Source organism: Triturus cristatus, chromosome 2_2, assembly GCF_964204655.1.
Source record: "Triturus cristatus chromosome 2_2, aTriCri1.1, whole genome shotgun sequence".
NCBI classification, from domain to species: Eukaryota; Metazoa; Chordata; class Amphibia; order Caudata; family Salamandridae; genus Triturus; species Triturus cristatus.
In genome coordinates, this window is record NC_140582.1 from 6,718,763 (window position 1) to 6,742,454 (window position 23,692).

Consider the following 23,692-nt stretch of genomic DNA (forward strand, 5'->3'; position numbering starts at 1 on the left):
GCGCAGGTGGACACCAATAACAAATTTGTGAGAGACACTCTTCCAAAAGAAGCGAGAGCTACACATAAGATACAACCATTGGTTAGCAAACACAAACTTAATAACACCCGATTCAAGACAAAGAGGCGCGGTCTAAAGAAAAGAGCACGTAAAAGGCAGTACACATTTAAGAGCAAAAAATTAAGTCAACCACAAACAGAGAAACACTCCCACAGCAGCACACATATAAAGCCACAAGAAAACAGGAAGACAGACCCCCCGCATAAGAGACCTGTGGAAAGAGACAAAAGGGTGTGGGCATTTGTATGTACACAGAGGCAAAAGTCAAAAAGAGACCTGCACAGACTCTTCCACAGAAAGACACAAAAATAAGAACACACCCTTACACAGAGATGTATACAATTAGTTACACAATAAACCCTACCGACTTGGGAGAGGCTTAAATCTTCAAACAAAGACAACAATGTGCCAAATTTTACCCCCCCCAAAAAATAAGATGAGGTTACTTATGTGGTGTCCTGTTGATTTTTTGTGGAATGATGTGGAATTGTGTGGATTAGAGGTATGTGGTATGTTTTGTAATGGTGTTGAGTTAAAATATATGGTGTGTTGCTGCATTATGTGGTGTGGAATGGAAATGTGTGGAGTTGAATTGTGTGGTGCGGAACTGTGTGGCGCTGAATGAAATTCTGCAGATTGGAATTATGTGGCATGGTGGGCTTGAGGTTGGCGGATGAATTCATTAAACACAATGGCAGCCATGTCAGCACCCATGCCCTGATCACAGAGTTCCCGGTACAGAGATTGGGTTTGGCAAACAGACTACAGTCCTGGTGCTCCTGGCCTTGCACAGCAGCAGTTTCCTGTGCATTAGGACCATTTTTTGGGGTCCCAACTGTTATTAGGCAATTCAAAAAAGTTAAGAATTTTTTAGGTGCTTTACCACCTTTAAATTGTTACTAGTAAAGTTTAAAGTATATTTCCAGCATTCTGCTCTATACATTAACAAATAATATACAATATGGCCAGTGATGCATGTTGTAGCAGCCTAAATCTATGCTACTGCTTTAAAATTATTCTTTACCCAATAAACTCTTACATCAGTGAACTGCAGCAATTGGAATTATCATAATAATGCTGTTTTAGAATGTCGACCATTTAAAGTCCTTTTTTGGCATCACGTTGCCAGGCTTTTGTATTTAAAATGTAACCCGTAATAGGTCTGAGCAAAGACATGCAAGAAGAACGCACTTTGCACAATTTGAAGCGACATGTAAAAATATGAATAGTCAAACGATAATGATCAAAGTCAGAAAAAGAAAAAATGCCAGACTGGGCTTTCTCGTGTTTGTCACTGTGCTGAACAAATGAAATGGGCATGAGTGGAGCGCTTTATTTAGAATAAAATGACAAAAACTTACTTTATAAAAAAATTTATTTCAAGCTGTTTTCATGTGAACACAGTTCGTCATGTTTTTTATTTGTTGGTTGTTTGTGATCAGGTTGGTGAGCAGTACCTCAAGGTTGTCCATGCATAACTAATATAGAATAGTAATTTCGTGCTTACTCATTACCAACTTCCAACTCAGGTCTACACTACCATTAGCTCGGTAGAACAAGTGTCAGTTTAACATCGTGTGACAGAAGACTGGGGGACAAAGTAATTGCAGGAGAGGCAGTGAAAGACAAAAGGAGGGTGGGCTGGGGCCAGGTGAAACTGGACATAGGGACACCAGAGTTGACTAGGCAGAATGGGTCAGGAGTAACATGAGCTGAGAGGTACAAGGCAGCTGAGCAGAAATTACAGAAGGCTGATGCAAAATGAGCTTATTACAAGAAGAGAGGGCAGGAAGGCAGGAAGAGTCACTGGGGTAGATTAGCCATGTGCAGGGAGAGCTGTGTACGGGGGGGTTAGGCACTGGGTGCCTCTCGATGGCTGCAAAGGAGCAATAGCTGGTGAGGCTTTAGTTTTCGCTACAGAAAAGCAGGGCGGCGAAAGGGTAGCTGCAAAGAGATAGGCACGGTGTAACCGTGTGGACACAAGGGCAGTAAGTAGCATGTGTGCCGTCGGTGTTGGGAGAAAGCAGTATGGGGATCATGGTTAAAATAACACACAGTTCAGCTCAAACCTGCAAAGCTAGCAAGCCCGCTCCTCCCCGCATGCTTTTCACCTCCTCCTCCTTTGCCGGATTGTCATCGACTTCCCTGGCAGTGACAGTCACAGCAGCTGCGCAAGCCAATATCGTGGTCTAGAGTTTCTATGGCATCGGACGATCTGGGCACAGCCTGCGCAGACACCAATGCTGCTCCGATGTATGCTCAGCAGCCGCGCCCTCAGAGGAGGCGTGGAGGGCAAATGATGCCGGGGTTTGTGAAGGGAGGGATGGCAGCAACAGCGCCTGGCAAGGAGCAGCGCCAGCCCTCGCTTGCACCGCTTCCCCAAGATAGCCGCAAAGGCAGCTCTGCAGCGCATATTCCCTGGGGGGTGCCCCAGGGCAGCCTGAATATTATGGACTAAAAAGCGCCTCTTGTGGTAGCGCACATTCTGGGAAAGCAGCGTGGAAGTGCAGGGAGGAGGTTTGTGCAACAAGGACGACTCGTGAGTGCCATAAGTATCCTTTAAATTGGCCACGCATGCAGACGTTGGTGCTCTTACGGGGTTATTGTACTACGTGCCCGACAATGGGCAAATAAGCGGCTGTCTGACATCAGAGCTGAACATGCATCCACCCACAGTGTAACACGAGCTGGAAAGAAATAAAAAAAATAGTCCCCCAGAGAACAGAGAAACAATCAAATTTGAAGATACAGTACTTGGTCCCTGCTGCTTGGGAGGAACGGAAAAGAAAAAGTGTGTGGGGGGCAAACAGGCAGGACTGACCACTAACAAGCAAGGATTTTTAAAGGACACTGAAAAAAACAAATGAAAAGCAGGGGGGTGTCTGTAAGCCACAGAGAAGTATATACTAAAGAATATACAAGAGGTCTCGAATGCTCGACCTAAAACTGATTTCTTAACATCACACAAATACATTTACGCAACCAACCGACTCGCTAATTTGCCAGAGCTGGGACATAAACAAGAAAGGTTTGGTGAGGAAGGAGACAGTTGACACAAAAGTTCAAGAATTAGCAACAAAACGTACTGCAGATTTACTTGTGAACGTCTCCATGATGAGGTCGGTTTCTTCACCATCTGCGTTTCTGAGTCGACATTCTTTAATTGTTTTATCTTGGAGAAGCTGCTGAATCACATCTGGATGCGCACTTTCCACAAAATATCTGTGATAGAAGAGAACCATTTTAATAACTTGCACAGAGCATTCGCCTGGATTGTATTTTTATGTGCATTTGTTTAGAACACATTTGCCACTTAAGTGGCCTGTTGACCATGTAGGATGCAGTAAAGTGAGCTGCCAACCGGCCCTGGGGAGTATGTGAAGTGAAGTTTGATAAAGTGAACGGAGATGTGCAAGAGGGGTGTTAATACATTCCCTCACTTTAACTCTCCTTTGTCTCTAACAGTCACTCAATGTGTGACATTAGACGTAGTGAAACACCGTTTGTTAGATGCATACATATTTCTCAACCCTGGTTACTTGTCAAGTGCATAGTGTGGGGTTTAGTATTCAGAGCTGTGGTGGTTGTGCAAAGAGTGGTCATGCAGGTAATGATGCATATAAGAAAATAGATGCATGCAGATATGTGTGGTGAGGTAGACCTATATGTGAGGGAGTGAGTTAGACACGGTAAATCTATGAATGATGCAGTGATAAAGTTGCCAGAACTATGGCCTGGGAGAGCTATGGTATATGAAATGCAGCATTCCAGTCAATATATTTTGACCCACTTTACAACTCTAAACAGGAACCCTGCCCCGAATAATTACCAGTGGTTGAGTAAAAGTTAATATTTACTCTCTTCACTTTTTGTTTTCCTAAGTACAATGTCCTAAGTGCAAAGGGTATGCTCAACATTTCTCCTCTTCTCACTGTACTACAGAAGAAGCTATACTATACAGACAATGCTTAACCAGCTCAAAACATGTCTGAGGTTGCTTGACCACTCCTATTGGAGGAGGATATAGGCTGATTTGCATATTGTATGTTCCTGTATGCTGTGGTATGGTGGGCAAAAACAATAGACAATGCAGCCCAGAGTGACAGATTCATTCAGGTATTCCACAGATCATTTTTGTTTTCCATGTAAATTGGGGGAGTTACTTATTACCATCGAGACACATACTCCTCCTCAGAGTCTGGCTCAACCCACACTATACAGTTAAGTTTACCCTTTAATAACGTCACACACAAGTGAAGTCTCACTCATTCCTCGACATAGCTCTGTATACACTTCAGTTGTACCTCTATGTCACCGTCATGGCACACATACTTCAGTGGAGCCCCACTCACTACGTAACTCGCCTGCATAACTAAACCCATATAACCCAGTGAAGTCTTGCACCAGCCTCACACAATGTATTTTTGTACGGTAACTCTAGATACAGTTACAGAAGTACTGTATTAAAATGCAGGAGAGTGGATTGAGTACATGAGTGGAGATTTAGGTAGTAGAATCTTACCCATTCTTCATGAATGTTAGTCCCCTTATTTTGGTGCACAAAGCAGGTAGTAAGGGAGAAAGAAGCATGTGAAATAAGTTGACCAGATGGAGGAGATGGAAAAAGGAAGGGGGTGATTGCTTGTGTTGTTTTAAGCATGTAAAAGGTAGACACTGTGTTGCTGCATAGATAGGCTATGATTATAGTTACACTCACAAAAGAGAAAGGCAGCCTATTTCTAATTCATGTTAATTTTCTTCAGCATGGACAAAAAACGTGGGAATTCTAACTTCAAACGCAACTTATGTACTGGCTACTGGAATGGAATGATACAAAGCAAACTTTTGTTCACAGAGAAATTCTTGCACAAAGCACTGTAAACCAGGTTAATGGTGTGAGGTTCTGCATCAACGAAGAGGTATTCTATTAAATGTCTTAAAATAGGATCAGTCTAAAGCTTGCTGAATCACCACCTCTCTAGGATAAGCTAGTGCTTTATCCTAGTCTCAGTCATCCTAAGGACCCAGGATTGCAGCCCATTTGGCCTTCCGCTACACTAATGTATTTGGTAGATTATTGATTAATAATGCTATAATTGTCATTTGCGTGGATCGGAGAGGGCCCTGAAACCTTTAATATACAGACCAATTTATGGACCAACTCTAAAGCACAATATCTGAGTGACTGTGAGAAGTAACTGAAGTCAAGAATTAGTTGAAGTTAGCTTGGCTGGTCATAAGCTAGAGACTGAAAACGTTCATGTAATGAAATTAGACTTGCCAGTCCCTAAACCTTCCCTTTTCTACATGTTAGTCCAGTTATTGCACCAACACCAATTGGTAGTCAACACAACCGACTGTTGGGCGTGTGGACTTATGCCTCATACCACCGACAAAGGGATGCCATATTTAGCCCTTCCATTTTCCTATGAGGGTTCTGCTTGGGCCTATTTTGTAATGTTTTCAAATGCATATCAGAACAGATTTAGACGTCCAGCTGGTTCATATGGAAATGGACAAGATTTTAGTCATAGTTCTCTGATAAAAAGGAATAGTGGCTATGGCTAGAATTGTGGAGAATAGTAAGATTCCTGTTGATGAGAAACGGGCATAAGGTGCTTGGAACGTGGCTCGTTACGCCACTAGCCTTACAGATAGGATTAAACAGGGAAAATCTCCACCAATTTGGACTGTGCCTCATCAAGGTAACTTTTGTTTACAAATGAATGGCCAGACTACTAACACTGGACCAGGAAAGAGTGTTTGTTCCCATACATACATTCACACATCTCAGAATTCACCACCGTTAGTGCCATCCCAGGGCACGTATTTTGTCTGCCACGATAGAGCCTGCACGTGGCTACCAACGGATTTTTCAGGAACGTGTTATATAGCCTTTCTTCTCCCCCCTACATACACTGCTCCTTCGGGACATCACAGGAACAGATATGGCAGAGGGATTATTAATTCTAAAGACACGGCAGGACAAGAGGGAGGTGATTTCCTTAAAGGATTTCTTCCTTTTTGGGGCCCAATGGCCAACAGTAGAAACATGAGACAATTGCTTCGTGTTGTTGAGACTACCATAGGCGTCACTGTGGGAGCCTTGAGAAATCTCACAGATGAACTTCAGGCGGATCGTCTCATGACATTGCAGAACCGGATTGCTTTGGATGTTATTCTTGCAGATCGTGGTGGAGTTTGTAAATTGATCGGATCTAGCTGTTGCATTTATATACCTGACGACGCCCCTACGGTATATCAAGCCATCTTCAAATTACATGTGATCTCCGAGTCGATTCATCAGGACGAAGGAGATTGGTCTTTGTTGGAATGGTTTTGGGGATTACTGTCCAAATGGGGATGGAAGGGATTATCATTCCTTGGAGTGGTTTTGGCCATCATTTTTTCCTGTTGTCTCTGTATGCAGTGTGGCCCCGCCATCTGTGGTCTTTGTGCCACTATGTGTGTCCCAAGACCTGTGCCACGGAAGACGGAGAGCATTAAAATGATGTTGCAGCAACAACTTGATGACCTCATGGCCATTGACGTCGACTCAGATTAAAATGAGTGTGTCTCTTGCCTGAGTAATGGCAAAAGGAGGGTCTGAGGTAATTCAGTTTCCGATCTCGTTCGTATTTAGCCACGATTTTGTGTCTTTCTGCCATTTTGTGTTGCCCTCACTCAGGCGGCACAGTGAACGAAGTGTTGTTTTCCCTCATCCTACTGCAATGTGTCAAATAACCTCCTGCCTCTGTTTATAGCTGGTGTCAGGGTCCGGCCGACTCCACTAATCCTCATCTGGTCTGACTGATCCCTATTTCAACTATCTGTTGGTTCGCACCATTCTTTCCGACTTTATCTTATCCTCTGGCCTTCGCTATTCTTTACTCGTATTCTCTCATTTCACAACTGTCCTCTGGGCCATACAAATGTGTCCTGCCACCTGCAAGTCGACTTATAAACACTACCACTGATTAACTTGTGGGGAAGGATGACAAACACAGTTGGGAGAGAGGCTTATTTGAGTTACTTAATATCTTGTTTTCACATTCTTCTCATTGGTTGACCCTGTATGCATTGGGAGTGTTCTTTGTGAATATGTATGTTATAAAAGATTGTGCGCCACGAAGTAAAGTGGCAGTCTCCTAAGAACATACCGAGTGTACTTCTGGGACAACTGTACTTAGCTGCAGCTAATAAATCGAACCTTCTACGCCTAACGGAGTGTCCCGTGTCTCTGTTCGACAAAGCAGGTGAACTCAGGAGATTAAGGCGTACCCTGCGCCGCCAGGCCCCTAAGGTCAGGTTCTTCAAATTGGCGCCAAACGTGGGGCGACTTTAGAGGTAGCAGTTCTTGCCCGAGGATCGGGAGGAGCCCCGCAGGAAAATTCTGGAGGAACCGCGAACCACGTCAAGCGACCCCTGTATGTCAAAGTGGTCCGAAGGTCTTTTGCAGCGCGGTTTCTCCTTTCTGACGGCTGCTGATGACTGCTGCCCTGACTGCCGCCCTGCTTTGGTCCCTTTGCTGATGTTTGGTATTCTCGAGACATTAAACGGGCCTCTGTTGGCGTAAGAAGACACTTAGTTAAGTATTGGTGGGTAGCTCCCACTATTTTTGTTTTTGATTTGGGTCTTTGATTCGGCTATTGCAAAAGCCGAAGCCGAGGGGTGAGTACGTTTGTGCTATAGTATTTGATTAACCCCTTGATGTTTGTGAACAGTCCAGTGAAATAACGATGCCTGGTCTGAATAAGTTTAGGAAGTTCTGTTGCTTTGGTTGTAATAGGGATTCCCGGCTGGAGGACTCTTATCCGATTCCTCCGGTTGGAACTCCCACCTATGAGCTTTATTCAAAACATGGTGTCGGCCCCATTGCCTTTAATAAGGCATGGGTCCGATACACGGAGAACGATGGCGTTCTACAGTGGCCACAAAATGGTCGTTATGAGCCTGATATATTAGACAATTTGGAAGCGATATTGTTCAAAAGACAAGCCCGGCCGGCAATGTTTGACTCTTTCCGCCTCTGGCGTAAGGAAGCCAAACAGAAAGAAATTAAGCAGGCAAAACGAGATAAGAAAGCACAAAATATGACGATTATACAGGCTGCCCAGCAGTTTAAAGATAATGAGATTGATAATGCAATGGAAATTTCAGAGAGACAGCATTGTATGGCAATAGATAGATGCTATCCGGTGTTGCCTAATTCCCCTTCTGATAAAAATAAGGATCTGGAGGAAGACCCTTTGATGTCTCACCTATTGAGATTGCCTCCACCCTATGTACAAGGTGCTAATGCACCCCTGTTGTTACAACCTGTTCAGCTACCTGTTGTCCCCCCACCTGTTCCGGTTCTTCCACATTTGCCTCTTCCGGTATTGCCACTCCCACCTCTCGTGCCACCGATTCCTTTGTCTCCATCTCCATCTCCTGAACCTCAATCTTCTTTGCCTTCGGCTCTCCTTAGAACTGCCAGTTCTTCTCCTGTATAGCCTAATACCTTGTCCCCTGTCCTTATGTCTAATTCTCCTACTGTGCGCAAACGAATATCTGGTTTCTTGTCCCCTTTCTTTGAGACTCTGAACATGTCTCCGGCTTTTTCTCGAAGACAGTCTCGTAGTCAACTTCTAGGTTCCGACGAACGGGTGGTATTGGACTCTCTCGCTCGCAAATGGATCGAGAAGGGTCCCCAGTATAGTGTGAAAGATATCATGACCACCTTTCATCAGTGGGAGGCGCCCACGCAGAGATATGTATTTAATGTTATGTGTGACACCCTTGCTAAAGAATGGGAGGATATGGATTTGGGTTTACTTCCCCAGGGTCTGTTGGATGTTCGGGCGAATTTCTATAAAGGACTCATTGTGGGTTCCAAGGTTGAGGACGCCGTAAGGACACTTGTTACTTTTAGGTCCTTATTTTCCTCACAAACTTTTCTTGATTCTGATCCTGCTGTTCGGCAAACATTGAAACATTACCCGATGAGAGAGGTTCCTCCGATATGGAGGGAAGAGGTTGCGCAAGCAGGTAATAATCCAGCTATTCCCGCTCACTTCCAGCGTATATGGGTACATGTGCCCTGGAAGAGGTCTGATGTTTTGGCCCTCAAACAATCTCTACCGGATCCCCGTAAAACCCTGCTGGTTACTATAAATAATTGTGTCAGACTGTTGATGCCTGTATTATGAACTTAGCGGATATTGACATGCTGATGGGAAATGTAGTCCCACAAGCGTTATGGGCTCGGATCGTAGAGAGGATCACGCTCAAGAATTGGGTGGTACATGGAAAGCTATAACTGCCTCGGATAGAGCACAAGTGGGTGGTGCGAAGCCTGATGTTTTGATCACAGAACTCCCTGGTAGGATTATTGCTTTAAAGGAAACCATGATGCCCGCCTTACGAGTTAATTGGGATAAATTAGCCGCGTGTAAACAGAAGAAAGATGAGTGTCTCCGATTTTTTCACTCGTTTTGAGGAGACGTTTATTGATCACAGTGGTCAGGATAGGACTACGGAGGGTGGACAGCGATTATTTGTAGATAAATTCGTATTCAATTTGCTCCCCGAGTTGTCACATAAGTTAAAAGACTCTGAAAGTTCATGGGCTGTTTCTTCTTCGGCTCAGATATTGGCTACTGCTCAATATTACGAAAACAGAGACAAGGAGGAAAAAGACAAGCAGGAGAAAAAGACTAAAGAATTAAAAACGAAGGTTCTTCTGCAACAAGCTTATCCTTCTCGCTCTGCTCAAAGCCAGTTTCAACAGCCTCCCCAGTTTCAGAGGGTGTTTCAAAAGCCTGAGCCCTATATTCCGCGGCCTTTGTTAGGTCCCAACCAATGCGCCTATTGTAGGGAGAAAGGTCATTTTAAGAATAGCTGCCCGGTTTTATTACAGCGTAATGGAGGACTATCTACTCAACGAGGTGGTGGTGGTTCCCAGTTAGTGCCCAGTGGTAGAGGTCGAGGTATGTCGCCCCAGACACAGCGTTCCCCTCCACCTCCAAATTCTATGAACTACTTTGATCAACAAAATACTCAGTCTACACAGTATTACAATGATGATTACTATGTTGAAAGTGAGAATGACGGTCTTCATGCTAACTAGGACAGCCATAGACAAAGTGAGGGAGTTGTATCGATTCCAGTAGATCAGAATGGGCCTTATGTTAATGTCACTACAATGGGTGTTTCAGAGCCATTTCTTTTAGATACTGGTGCAATGAGAAGTTCTATTATTCACTCCAAACTCCCTGGGGCACCTTTGTCTGGCTTAACAAACGTATCCGTAGGATTTTCTGGCGCCCCAGTTCATAGCCTGGTCTCTTGTCCTCTGCCTATTTCAATTGGTTCTTATGATTTGGAAGCTCAACTTCTTTTAACGACTGGTTGCGGCGAAAATCTGTTGGGTTTGGATTAGTTGAAAAGACTGCATGCAACGATATATTGTTCTCCTTCTGGTGTACATCTCGTTTTGGGGCAGAAACTGACTTCTCCAATGTATTTGTCTAAAGATCAATTTCCACCTGAATTGCTCTCTCTCCCTGCAACACTTTGGGCTACGGGTCCAAATGATGTTGGTTGTCTTGAGATCCCACCCTATGTTACCCTCAAGCCCAATGCTAAATTGCCACGCATCCCTCAATACAAAATTCCCAATGATGGTGAAAGAGCACTTTTTGCTATTATTTATGATTTGGTTCAGAAGGGTGTGGTCGAGGAGACGAGGGGAAATGTATGCAATAGTCCTGTTCTTCCGGTTCTTAAACGCACTGATCCTTCTCAGCCTCCTGTTTATAGCTATGTTATTGATCTCCGGGAGGTTAATAAAATTGTTGTACCAAAGTTTCCTGATGTTCCAGATATCACTGCCCTGTTAATTATGATACCTGCCTCGGCAGCTTGGTTTTCTGTTATCGATCTGAAAAATGCTTTCTTCAGCATCCCCATTGCTGAAAAGAAGAGGGATATTTTTGGCTTCTCTTTAGGAGGCCGAAGTTTCCGGTTCAAGCGCGCACCCCAAGGCTATTGTGAAAGTCCCTCCATCTATAGCCAAGCTCTGAAATGCCAGCTTGATGCTTTTCCTTTGCCGCCAGGTGCTACCCTTATTCAGTATGTGGATGATTTATTTGTTGCTGTTGATTCAGAGGATATTTGCACTATTGCGTCACTTGTCTGACCTTCACCATAAGGTTTCACCTTCTAAATTACAGTATGCCCGCCAAGAGGTTACCTATCTAGGTCATCTCTTGTCGAAGGAGGGAAGGCGACTGACCCCAGAACGTATTCAAGCAATTGCACAAATGTCTGTGCCATCCACACAAAGAGAAGTGCGTACCTTTTTGGACATTACCTCTTCTTGTAGACAGTGGATTCCAAATTTTTCTCTGTTGGCTAAACCTTTGTTGGCACTCACTTTGAAAGACACACCCCAACCCCTTCCTTGGAATGATGAATGTCAGAAGAGTTTTTCTGATTTACGTGCTGCTCTGTGCTCTGCTCCTGTGTTGGGTACTCCGGATTACAGTAAACCCTTCACGCTCTATGTCCATGAAAGAGAGGGTTGTGCATTGTCAGTCTTAACACAACGATTTGGAGACAAGCAGCGGCAATGTACCTACTTTTCGGCTACATTAGATCCAGTAGCCAAGGCATTGCCTAGTTGTCTTAAAGCTACAGTAGCAGCAGCAATTTCTATTCGTCAGTCTGCTGAAGTGGTGCTTGATAACACTCTTATTGTCATGGTACCACATGCAGTGGATACCTTGCTAAATAGGACAAAAACGCAGCATCTTACAAGCGCTCGCTTGTCTGGGTATGAACTGACGCTCTTGGCTAGTCACGTGCACATCAAACGATGTAACACTTTAAATCCAGCCACATGGTTACCTCTTCCAGAAGAGAAAGGTATTCAGGAACAACATGATTGTTTTCTCCGTACTGAGGAGGAGACAAAAGGTAGGATTGATTTGAAAGATACACCACTAATGGACCCGGATGGGATCCTATGGGTGGATGGTTCTTGCTTTAAACTCCCTAATGGTGAAACAACTTCAGCTTACGCTGTTACCACCTTGCATACAATTGTGGAGACAGCACGCATCAGACATAATTCAGCTCAGGCGGCTGAACTGATAGCTTTGACCAGAGCATGTGTGTTATCTAAGGGGAAGTATATACCGACAGCCAGTATGCGTTTGGTGTGGCACATAGCTTTGGCCGTTTGTGGAAGGAAAGAGGATTCTTTACCTCCCACGGTACTAAAATACAGCATGGTCAGTTGGTAACTGATCTTCTTGAGTCACTTGCTTTGCCTACCCAGATAGCAATCATAAAGTGTAGTGCACATAAGAGGATTACTGATGATGTTGGTCGTGGGAATGCTTTTGCGGATGAGGTAGCGAAAGAAACAGCCAGAGATGCTATGAGTCGCATGTATGTTGCGGGCCCTGCAAATTGGGTCAAGGAAAAAGGAATGTGTGAGGATACAATAGAAAGTGTGAGATCGATTCAAGGAGAGGCTACAGAGAAAGAGTTGAGTAAGTGGAAAGAGAGTACAGGAAGGTTAGACGCGAAGGGATGTTGAATAGAATTGTCAGAACATCAGCGTTGGCTGTTACCAGATGCCTATGTAATGCCTGTAGTTGCTATGGCACATGGTCCAGCCCACATCAGTGCGAAAGGAATATGTAAGCTTCTGGCTCCAGTGTGGCTGAACGAAGGGATTCCAAAATGGGCAGATAATTTAGTGAAGCATTGTATCGTTTGCTTGATGCATAATCCAGGAAAGGGAACCCCAACTTCAGCAGGTCATTTTGCTCCACCAACATATCCTTTTGAGGTGTTGCAAATTGATTATATTCATATGGAACGATGCAACAATCTCAAATACGTTTTGGTGGTGGTGTGTGCCTTCTCCAGATAGATAGAGGCCTACCCCCTGAAAGACAACACTGCTTTGTCCACTGCCAAAGTTCTTCTGAAAGAGTTCTTCCCTAGGTTTGGTTTGCCACGCATTGTCTGGAGTGACAATGGAAGTGAATTTGTGGGCCAATTTATGAAAAAGGTGTGTGCCGGTCTTGGTATCGTCCAAAAATTCCATGCGGCGAACCATCCCCAATCAGCGGGTTTGGTAGAGTGCTATAACGGCACTCTCAAACTTAAGCTTGCAAAGGTACAGGCTAGCACGGGACTTGCCTGGCCCGATGCTTTACCTTTGGCTCTCCTATCCACTAGAACAGCTATACATTCTCGTTTGGGACTCAGTCCATACGAAGTTGTTTTTGGGCGCCCGGCTAATGTTTGGGGAGTCCCTCGCCCTAAAAAGTATTCTGACATACAGTATCCAATGCTGATTGATTACTTGCATGACCTCACCACTAAATTACGTGTTCTCCACCAACAGGTTCGAGACGCTTTACCAGAGGCCTCCACAGACCCAGGTCATTCTATCCAACCGGGAGACTGGGTCTGTGTGAAAAATGTTCAGAGGACAAGGAATTTGGAACCTCGTTGGTGGGCGCCTCGACAGGTTCTTCTAGTAACACATACAGCAGTGAAGGTCGAAGGGAAAAAGAACTGGATCCATGGCATGCACTGCAAAAAGGTGCCCTTGCCTTTTGACCAGTGGGTCCGTAAGGGTGTAGGTGATTTTGAAGGCGAAAGGGTCCCTCGGTTTGTACCTTTCAGTAGTGCACACCTAGATGGAGCTCGGTCTGAAAAAGAAGATGACAACGTTTTACAGGAAGCAGTACCGCCACATCTCCGATTGAACACTACAGATCCACAGACACTATTTCAGGACCAAACTGTACTGAACAGAAATCGATATAATTTAAGGCCTAGACTGGTCAAGGACACCTGAAATTTTCATCTCTTTCGTGACATGTATCATCTGTCCAGGTTGCAGGGTCACGGTAGGAGTCTTGGTTCGTGACCTGTATAGTGGCTAGGCCCCCAGGACTTGCAGTGTCATAGGACGGCTAATAATCACAGCCCAGTGAGTAAGGAAGATTGCCGTGAGCAACAATTTTAGAGGATGGATGTCAAATTGGGAAAGAATAATAAGAAGGAAGAGATGAAAAAGAAATATTGAAAATTATTGTACAGTGAATGTGGCATAACATTGTGTGCTCTTATGTTTTCTAGTATCATATTGGCTTGTATAGGTTGGATTGTTCATGTTATGCAGCACAAATCTGTTCCTACTTCTGTTTCTTTGCCTTTTGATTCTACTATCTCCACACACCAATTATATACGCTTCCCCAACATGAACTAATCAGGAGAACAGAATATTTTAACAATTCATTTGTCCAGTTATTGCACCAACACCAATTGGTAGTCAACACAACCGACTGTTGGGTGTGTGGACTTATGCCTCATACCACCGACAAAGGGATGCCATATTTAGCTCTTCCATTTTCCTATGAGGGTTCCGCTTGGGCCTATTTTGTAATGTTTTCAAATGCATACAAGAACCGATTTAGACGTCCAGCTGGTTCATATGGTAATGGACAAAATGTATGATGTCACTAGTTATAGTGTACACCTTATATCAGTCCAAATACCCTTATGGTGATTGGTTGTAAAGTCAACCTTATAGACCAGCTATCCTAGTGGTAGCATGGACAAGAGCAGTCTTAGGCTAAACTCTGAATGGCATGTGAAGCCAGCTGTGATACCATATATAATCCCTTGAATACCAAATGAAAGGACACCACAACAGATATATATATAAAATAAAGTGTATTTATTCTAAGCAAACCCTCAGCACTCTTTATGAGTTTAGAGGTAAGTACAACACAGTCTTATTAATGCATACAGTAAGTCACACAGGTAAGTAATACAGTTAGGCCCTAGGGGCCACGCAAACCATATACTAAATAAGTGGTATAAGAACCACTGTCACGGAAATAGAATAGGCCTAGGCCTAGGGAATCGCTGGGGCTACACTACACTAGCGTTAGTTAGGAAGTGGGAGGCCCACGGGATTCGTGTGCAGAGTGGAAACACTCACGCGTAATGCGTAAAAGTCAATAGTAAGGTTACAGTTTAGAAATAGATAGATTTAGGACACTTCTGGAGTAGCTAGGAAGTTGAGACTTGAAAACTAGACACTAGGATAGTCACTATCCTGATGAGCACCGGAGTACCCAAGTTACCTAGCCCACAGGCTGCGGGTGCATAGGGGTGAAGATGCGTCGTTTTCGTCGTCGACTCCTATGGATGCCTGAAGAAAGATGCTGACAGGCAGTCAGGAGAGAGTGTCCGGTGGATCCCAAGGCTGGGATCAAGAAGAGAAGAAACCTGCAAGCAGAAGGGACAGAGTCAAGGTCACTAGCCAGTGACCACGTGGAACCAGGAAGGAACCAGGCGATGTCGTGAAGTGTTGCAGGTGAAGGTGAAGCTTGTCGCTGCAGCCAGGAGGACCAGGAAGCGTCGAGGACGACCAGGACCAGGAGGCGAGCTGTCCCACGAAGGCTCTTGCTGTCGGCGGCGTCGAAGTTGGACTAGGACTCACCAAGCCTTGGCAAGCGGAACCCACGAAGAACAAGGGACTTGCTTCTGGTGCAGACCAGGAAGGTCTGGGGTGCTTCTTCTTTGCAGAGAAGCGGGAGCCAGTCTGGAGGAGCCAAACCAGCGCAGAAGATTTCAGGGAGCGTCGTCACAGAGGCCACTAGCCAGCGGGCAAGCAACCGGACAGACGCGGCAAGCAGGAAAATGCTGAAGGGCCCCACGCAGGACTCGTGGAGTGTGGGGGGCTGGTCTTCGGTGCAGATGGTGCTTGGGGTTGGGGCTTCTCAATCCCCGGTGCACAACTTCGAGGGTACCTCAGAAGCTGCGCTGTAAGTTACTAGCCACTTTTCCCAGGTAGCCGGTCCCACGTCGCTCGTCGCCTCCACGGATTTCAGCTCTGCTGCAGATGTGGATGAGGGTCGGAGAAGTCTGGAAATCAAGGCTCTGGTCGGGCTCTGCAATCGGTTCCTCGTCGAACGTTTCACAAAGCAAAGGGTAGTCACTTGATGGTGCCTGTTTGCACAGGGTAGCCACTCCTTGGCTACAAGGGAGATTCTTCAGTCTTCTTCTTTCGTCGAATGTCGAAGGTCCAGAGTTTCTGTTCAGTTTTGCAGGTTCAGGATAATCTCCCGTCTTGAGGCCCAACTCCCACTCTTATACTAATCTGGGGGGCTGGGATACCTGCTAGGTCACGCCTTATGGGTGGGACCTGGGAGGGGGTGGTTACACCCACTTCCCTTTGTCCAGTTTCGCGCCAGAGCTGGGGCTGGAGTGCCCCAGCGCCGGTTTGAACTGGACTATGCAAGGAACACCTTGTGTGCCCCAGGCATGTCTCATTCCTTTCAGCCCACCCTGCCCCAATACACTAAAGGCTGTCTGGGGAGGTGCTAGCACCTCCCCAAGCAGGAAACCTATTGTCCAGGCCTCCTTGGCTGGGATCACTCCCAGCAGCAGGAGGTCAGACTTGTGTCTGTGGCAGCAGCATCCATTTTGTGATGCTGAGGCTTTGGTTAGAGATAAACAGCAAAGTATGATTTTAACATGTCTCTCCCTCTAGAAGGGGGGAATAATATCCTCATCACCAGAAATGGTATGGGGGTATTATTCCAAAGTGTTAGACACCTTACACGACATGTTTTGATACAGCCCAACCATAGTTACCATAACCGTTTAAGATTATAAGGCACTTTAAGAGTATATGGTAGGCTATATCATAGAACAGCTATAAGGACATGGTTCCGAAAGCTGCAGACAGGCACAGCTCATGCTAGAGCACCATCTCACATGTTACCAAGCACTCTGCCTCCAGGATTGTTAAGGCCTGCCATAGGAGTGACTGATAGGTACACATGTGTCTATATATAAGGTAGGTATAGGAATACTACACCTAAGCAAGGGGTGATTACACGACCTTGCCCCAGCTGAGTGATCAGCCAGTTGTGTCTGATTGGAAGGCCAGACCAGGGGTGGCATAATACATGCTGCAGCCCCTGGGAGGCCTAGGGTACACCTATGCCCTGGGTACCTAGGGTACACTGTACAGGGTCCAATAAGGTGATCCTTACCAATTGGTTATGTACCTAGGGTACATGGAGTCCATTTTACAGAGAGAGCAGACAGCCTGAGACCCTGAATGGCAGGATCTCAGGCCAACTAAGTCGAAAAACCAGCTAGACACTAGGCAAAAAGTTGGGGGTAACCATAGTCAGATATCCACCTTCCTACACATAGTTCTCTGATAAAAGGAATAGTGGCTATGGCTAGAATTGTGGAGAATAGTAAGATTCCTGTTGATGAGAAACGGGCATATGGTGCTTGGAACGTGGCTCGTTACGCCACTAACCTTACAGATAGGATTAAACAGGGAAAATCTCCACCAATTTGGATTGTGCCTCATCAAGGTAACTTTTGTTTACAAATGAATGGCCAGACTACTGACACTGGACAAGGAAAGAGTGTTTGTTCCCATACATACATTCACACATCTCAAAATTCACCACCGTTAGTGCCATCCCAGGGCACGTATTTGGTCTGCCACGATAGAGCCTACACGTGGCTACCAACGGATTTTTCAGGAACGTGCTATATAGCCTTTCTTCTCCCCGCTACATACACTGCTCCTCCGGGACATCACAGAAACAGATATGGCAGAGGTATTATTGATTCTAAAGACACAGCAGGACAAGAGGGAGGTGATTTCCTTAAAGAATTTCTTCCTTTTTGGGGCCCAATGTCCAACAGTAGAAACATGAGACAATTGGTTCGTGTTGTTGAGACTACCATAGACGTCACTGTGGGAGCCTTGAGAAATCTCACAGATGAACTTCAGGCGGATCGTCTCATGACATTGCAGAACCGGATTGCTTTGGATGTTATTCTTGCAGATCGTGGTGGAGTTTGTAAATTGATCGGATCTAGCTGTTGCATTTATATACCTGACGACGCCCCTACGGTATACCAAGCCATCTCCAAATTACATGTGATCTCCGAGTCGATTCATCAGGACGAAGGAGATTGATCTTTGTTGGAATGGTTTTGGGGATTACTGTCCAAATGGGGATGGAAGGTATTATCATTCCTTGTAGTGGTTTTGGCCCTCATTTTTTCCTGTTGTCTCTGTATGCAGTGTGGCCCCGCCATCTGTGGTCTTTGTGCCACTATGTGTGTCCCAAGACCTGTGCCACGGAAGACGGAGAGCAATAACATGATGTTGCAGCAACAACTTGATGACCTCATGGCCATTGACGTCGACTCAGATTAAAATGAGTCTGTGTGTCTTGCCTGAGTAATGGCAAAAGGAGGGTCTGAGGTAATTCAGTTTCCGATCTCGTTCGTATTTAACCACTATTTTGTGTCTTTCTGCCATTTTGTGTTGCCCTCACTCAGGCGGCACGGTGAACAAAGTGTTGTTTTCCCTCATCCTACTGCAACATGTCAAATAACCTCCTGCCTCTGTTTATAGCTGGTGTCAGGGTCCGGCCGACTCCACTAATCCTCATCTGGTCTGACTGATCCCTGTTTCAACTATCTGTTGGTTCGCACCATTTTTTCCTGACTTTATCTTATCCTCTGGCCTTCGCTATTCTTTACTCGTATTCTCTCATTTCACAACTGTCCTCTGGGCCATACAAATGTGTCCTGCCACCTGCAAGTCGACTTATAAACACTACCACTGATTAACTTGTGGGGAAGGGTGACAAACACAGTTGGGAGAGAGGCTTATTTGAGTTACTTAATATCTTTTTTTCACATTCTTCTCATTGGTTGACCCTGTATGCATTGGGAGTGTTCTTTGTGAATATGTAAGTTATAAAAGATAGTGCGCCACGAAGTAAAGTGGCAGTCTCCTAAGAACATACCGAGTGTACTTCTGGGACAACTGTACTTAGCTGCAGCTAATAAATCGAACCTTCTACGTCTAACGGAGTGTCCCGTGTCTCTGTTCGACAAAGCAGGTGAACTCAGTAGATTAAGGCGTACCCTGCGCCGCCAGGCCCCTAAGGTCAGGTTCTTCACAAGTCTACCTGTTCCCCATAGGCCAGAATGGGCAGTTTGATTATAACATCCTATAATCCTAACTGACCCAGGGAACATAGTATGAATTCGAGTTTAGTATGCCTGAACTCAGAATGATAAAATACATATTTTAGTGAAATTGGTTTTAACATTCTGTGTTTGAAAATACCACTTTTAGAAAGTAGGTATTTTCTTACCTAATCATCCAGCCTGCCTCTGCTAGCTTGTGCATTGTCTGTCTGGTTTGTGAGTGGTAGGGGCTGGGGGCGACTCCAGGAGACAGGGTGAGTCAGCACAGGGCTGAATAGACCTATCTGCACATAGATGGGTGGGAGTAGTAGCACCTAGGTCTGAATAGGGCTGTGCCTGCCTTCCACAATGCTGGTTCCACCTCCTTTAGTGCGTGTGATGACCCTGGCCCACACTGACAAAGGAAGAAGGTGCACACTGGCAGAATGCACCCAGAACTGGTTTGAGCTAGGTACAGGACCTTCTGCCTTCAGAGGACAAAGGATTCAATGGTATAAATATTGGGGCCCAGATCCCAGAACTTTAAATACAAAACCAGGGGCGGTAAAACAGTGGCTGTTTTAGGAACCAAAGCTTGGAACCTACTACCACCCCATTTGAGATTGCTGAATACAGAAACACAATTCATGAAGGCCCTGAAGACTTGGATATTCAGGGCCCCAGATGAATTGTGCCTCTCCCTTATTTAGTAACCTTAGGGCCCCCCCCCCCCCCCCCCCCTTACCTTCAAATACTCAGCGCCAGGATGCTCCTTGCGGAGTGGCAGGATGCGCTATATAAATACCACCTTACCTTACCTTCCTTCCTTTCTTTTAATGCCCTGTTATAATTCCTTCTGGATTCCCTAATATACTCCTGATCTTTCATCCTGGCGTTTAGTGCGTGTTTAAAGCCAACGTTCATACTGCTAGGTGTTATTGCCTGAGTAAAGTCCTCTAGTCCCAGTCAGTCGACTGCTTAGAGATTGTTAAATACATTGAAGCGATTATGTGTTTGGATGTTAAACTGATTTCTATGGGTCAGAGTGTAAGGTTCCCAATTTATCCTTGCATTATTGCTATATATAGGTTGATAAAAATAGCCTAAAGGGAGTACAATAACACCTTGTCCTAGCGCAGTATGATTTCCCACTCTGCTCAGAATCAGTTTTACTAGGCGGGGGGTCTTAAATGTCAACACTACACAATCCCCTGGGATGGTTGTCCGTCCTCTGCCTACCCAGCCTATTCTCCTTACCATCTTAAACTCCTCGAATAGCTCCCCGGCGAGCCCCGTCCTAGTACCAAGCCAATGTAAAGACTTGTTCCTTAATATCTACCACAATTCTTCTGTCCCATTTTCTAGTGTTGGAACATTAGCCAACACTACTATATGTGGTGTGGCAGCTGGGGGTTAATCCAGGTAGGTTATATGCTGATACTCCTTCTCATCATATACGTTTTTAAAGCTTTTAGTAAGAGGGCTGCGCAGGAGTGGGGTCATAGCTGATGGAATGGAAGGCAGAGGAGTCCCTATGTCTACTGTGGACAACTGGAACAGTGTATTGGTTGTTCCGTGACCTGTATCACTACGAGTACCCAGGGCAGAACTGTTGGTAGTAGGCCTTAATCTATTCATTTGGCAGTCCAGAGTGCTTACTTGGCTAGGCTCACACCCCTGCCCATGGGACTGAGGTTTGTCCAGGCAGTTGGCTAAAGTTACCTCCATTAAGCCTAATCTAGATGTCAGACTATTTAAACTTTCTCTAATATGCAAGTCTAGGGCTTCCAATTTGGCTTTTAGCTTGCCAACCTCGCTCTGTGTGCCAAGTATTGATTTTCCCAGTTTTCAGATTTATGGGGCTTAGCTTTTTTAGGGGCCTTTTTGCATGATTTAAGTGGGGACTTACTTGGCCTAGAACGTGGTACCTCAGACATAGGGAAGCAGGCGTCGGGGTTCCTAGGGCGCTTAGTCGGTGGTTGTGTTTCATAATCATGTTCACTATCAGATATATGGTCAAAAATATTTACCGAACAGCCATTTGTGGTGGGGTTGCTTCTATGGGCTTCAATCGGATAAGTAGACCCTAATACACACCCCCTCCCCTCCGTTCCTGGGTTCAACAGCTCTTAAACAATTATAATCTGCTGCTCAATAGCTCCCACGGCGCCCGTTAGATAATTCAGTAGAGACTGACGAGAGTGCTCCCCTGGTTTAACTAGTTTTTTGTTCTGGGTGCTCCCCAATTTTCTCTTCCCCATGTTAGTGCGAAATTAAGAAAAATTGTTAAGAGAATAAATTAAATAAACCACTGAAATAAATATTCTTTGTCCACAATTCAGGAAATCAGGGTATCAAAAGTTAATACTTTTCTTCACTCAGTAGCACGAGCTTGGCATATTACGAAGTCAATAAAGACTGGGTAAATAAGTCCTTTGCTTTAAATCACTGTACCTTAGATGTGGCAGAAGACAGAGTTGTGGCCCAGCCCGGGCTCTGTCGGTCTAAGACGGGCTAAGACGTGCACGGGCTGAGCCTGGGCAAGCCCCGCACGCGTCCCGTATCGCAGGACCGACACCGTTGATGTAAAGCCCCTCCGTGGGCGGGTACAAAGTGCTGCGTACGTTGTGTCCCAGGGATGCGGGCCAAAGTGCAGAATCCTTGGTTGCGGTCGCCCACGTCGCGGGACTGCCGCCGTAGATTTAAAGCTTCTCCGGGAGCCGGGTGCAAAGTGCTGCGTGCGTTGCGTCCCAGGGATGCGGGCAAAAGTGTAGAATCCTCGGTTGCGGTTAGTGCCGCTGTAGGAGAGTGGAATCTGACTAATGGTTGCCCCCAACTTTTTGCCTGGTATTTAAGTGGTTTTTGACTAGTCTGGCTGGGATCCTGCTATCCAGGACCCCAGCCTATCTGCTTTCTCCCTAAAACTGTTGTGAGTACTCTAGGTACAAACATAATTGGATGCTGGGCATGCCCTACCAGTCCCTTGCAGATGGTACCCTAGGTACCCAGGGCATGGGTCCCCCAGTAGGCCTACCAGGGCTGCAGCACTTATTGTGCCACCCTGGGACAGCCACCCAAACTGACACCACCAGGCCACTACTGTAGCCTGAGTAAGGTGGTGCTAGCACCCCTTACAGGGATGTAGGTACCCTATGTCCCATACCATTACTACACATATACTCTCATAGGTCACCCCTATGGCAGGCCCTGGTAATCCTACAGGGCTGGGTGCTGAGGTATGTGTGAGGGGGGACCCCTACATGAGTAGGACCTCTCTGCAACCTTCGTAAAATCGTTACTGGGTGGTTTGTAGTGTAGCCATACCATATACTCTTAACCGCATTATAAGTTATTGCGTCATCGCTGTAACTTAGGAATGGCTACACAGAACCATATCGTGTTTGGTGTCAAACATGAAGGAATCATACCCCCAGTCCAGCCATGGGCATGGGGGCATGATTCCCCCTTGCTAGGAGGGTGATATGGGAAAAGCGGTAGAATTTGGACACCAATTTAAAAGTGCACATGTACCACAAAATGGCTACTGTCCGCCACCTACACGACTCTGGCTGGCTGTTGCTGGGGAAAACCCCAGCCTCGCCATCTGGACAATAGGGCTCCTGTGGCAGGGAGGTGCCAGCACCTCCCCAGACAGGATATGTGGATTGGAACAGGGTGGGTGCACCAAATGTCCTTTCAGAGTTGCACGTAGGCAGCTGCAGAGCCCCAATTCTGCATACACCGCCTGGAACCGGTTCAGGGGCATCCTGCCCCTCGCCCAGGCGGGAAACACACACAGGGGAGTGGGTGTAGCCACCCTTTCCCGCCTCTACTCTGATTGGTAGGCTCTATTTTGGACCATCCCCTAATCTTGGGGATATATGGGAATAACTTTGCCCTAGAGCCTTAGATTCGTACAGGACTTCACAGAACTGACCTTCGACGAGCTGCTGCCCAGCTGACTGAAGAAATCTCCCTTGGGATAAAGGAGTTATCCCCCTGCTTGGCAGGCACCTAAAAGACTACAAGATACCCGGTTGGAACTTTCGTTGCTCTCACGACCTTCGATGCCTTCCAGCAACCTCGAGGTGGGTCTCCAGTGCATCCCAGCGTCCTGTGAGTGTGCCCAGCAAGTCTGAGCACCCTGGACCACGTGGGTGTCGAGATCCCCGCATACCCCGAGACACCGGCCACCTCTTGTCCAGCACACGACCCCGACCAGTGGGGAAGTTGTGCTTTGGCCCATTTCTGAGCCAACCATCCAGCAGCATTTGTGCCGACTCTCAGCTCCCTGGCCCGCTCCGGTGGCCCGTGGGAGCCCTTTTACGCACTCCATTTTGCTGCCTTCCGCGGTCCCTTGTCTCTCGACTTGTGGGCCCTGACGGAGGACAATCTTCTTTTCCAAGAGTTCCCCTGGTTGCTCCAGGCCTGCTCTACGCTCCCTGCAAAGGAGAGCACCCTCAGACCTCGTGGGTCTGCACCAGCAGCTGCTTTGTTCATCTTGCGTGGGTTGCGGTTGCCAACGCTTAGTGGATCCAATCGGGACACTAACACCGCAGCGACCCTCAGCCGACGTGGGACAGTCGC

General features: G+C 46.1%; 1 protein-coding gene across 6 annotated transcripts in view; it reads right to left on the bottom strand.

The window, feature by feature from the left end:
• ERCC3 (ERCC excision repair 3, TFIIH core complex helicase subunit) overlaps positions 1-23,692 on the bottom strand; it is a 1,429,399-nt gene that overhangs the window by 1,246,692 nt on the left and 159,015 nt on the right. For all 6 annotated transcript variants that reach the window (XM_085640927.1, XM_085640925.1, XM_085640926.1 and 3 more), the window contains one exon: positions 3,147-3,282. In XM_085640927.1, coding sequence (XP_085497053.1) covers positions 3,147-3,282 — 136 coding nt within the window. The remainder of the gene's footprint in view (positions 1-3,146; positions 3,283-23,692) is intronic.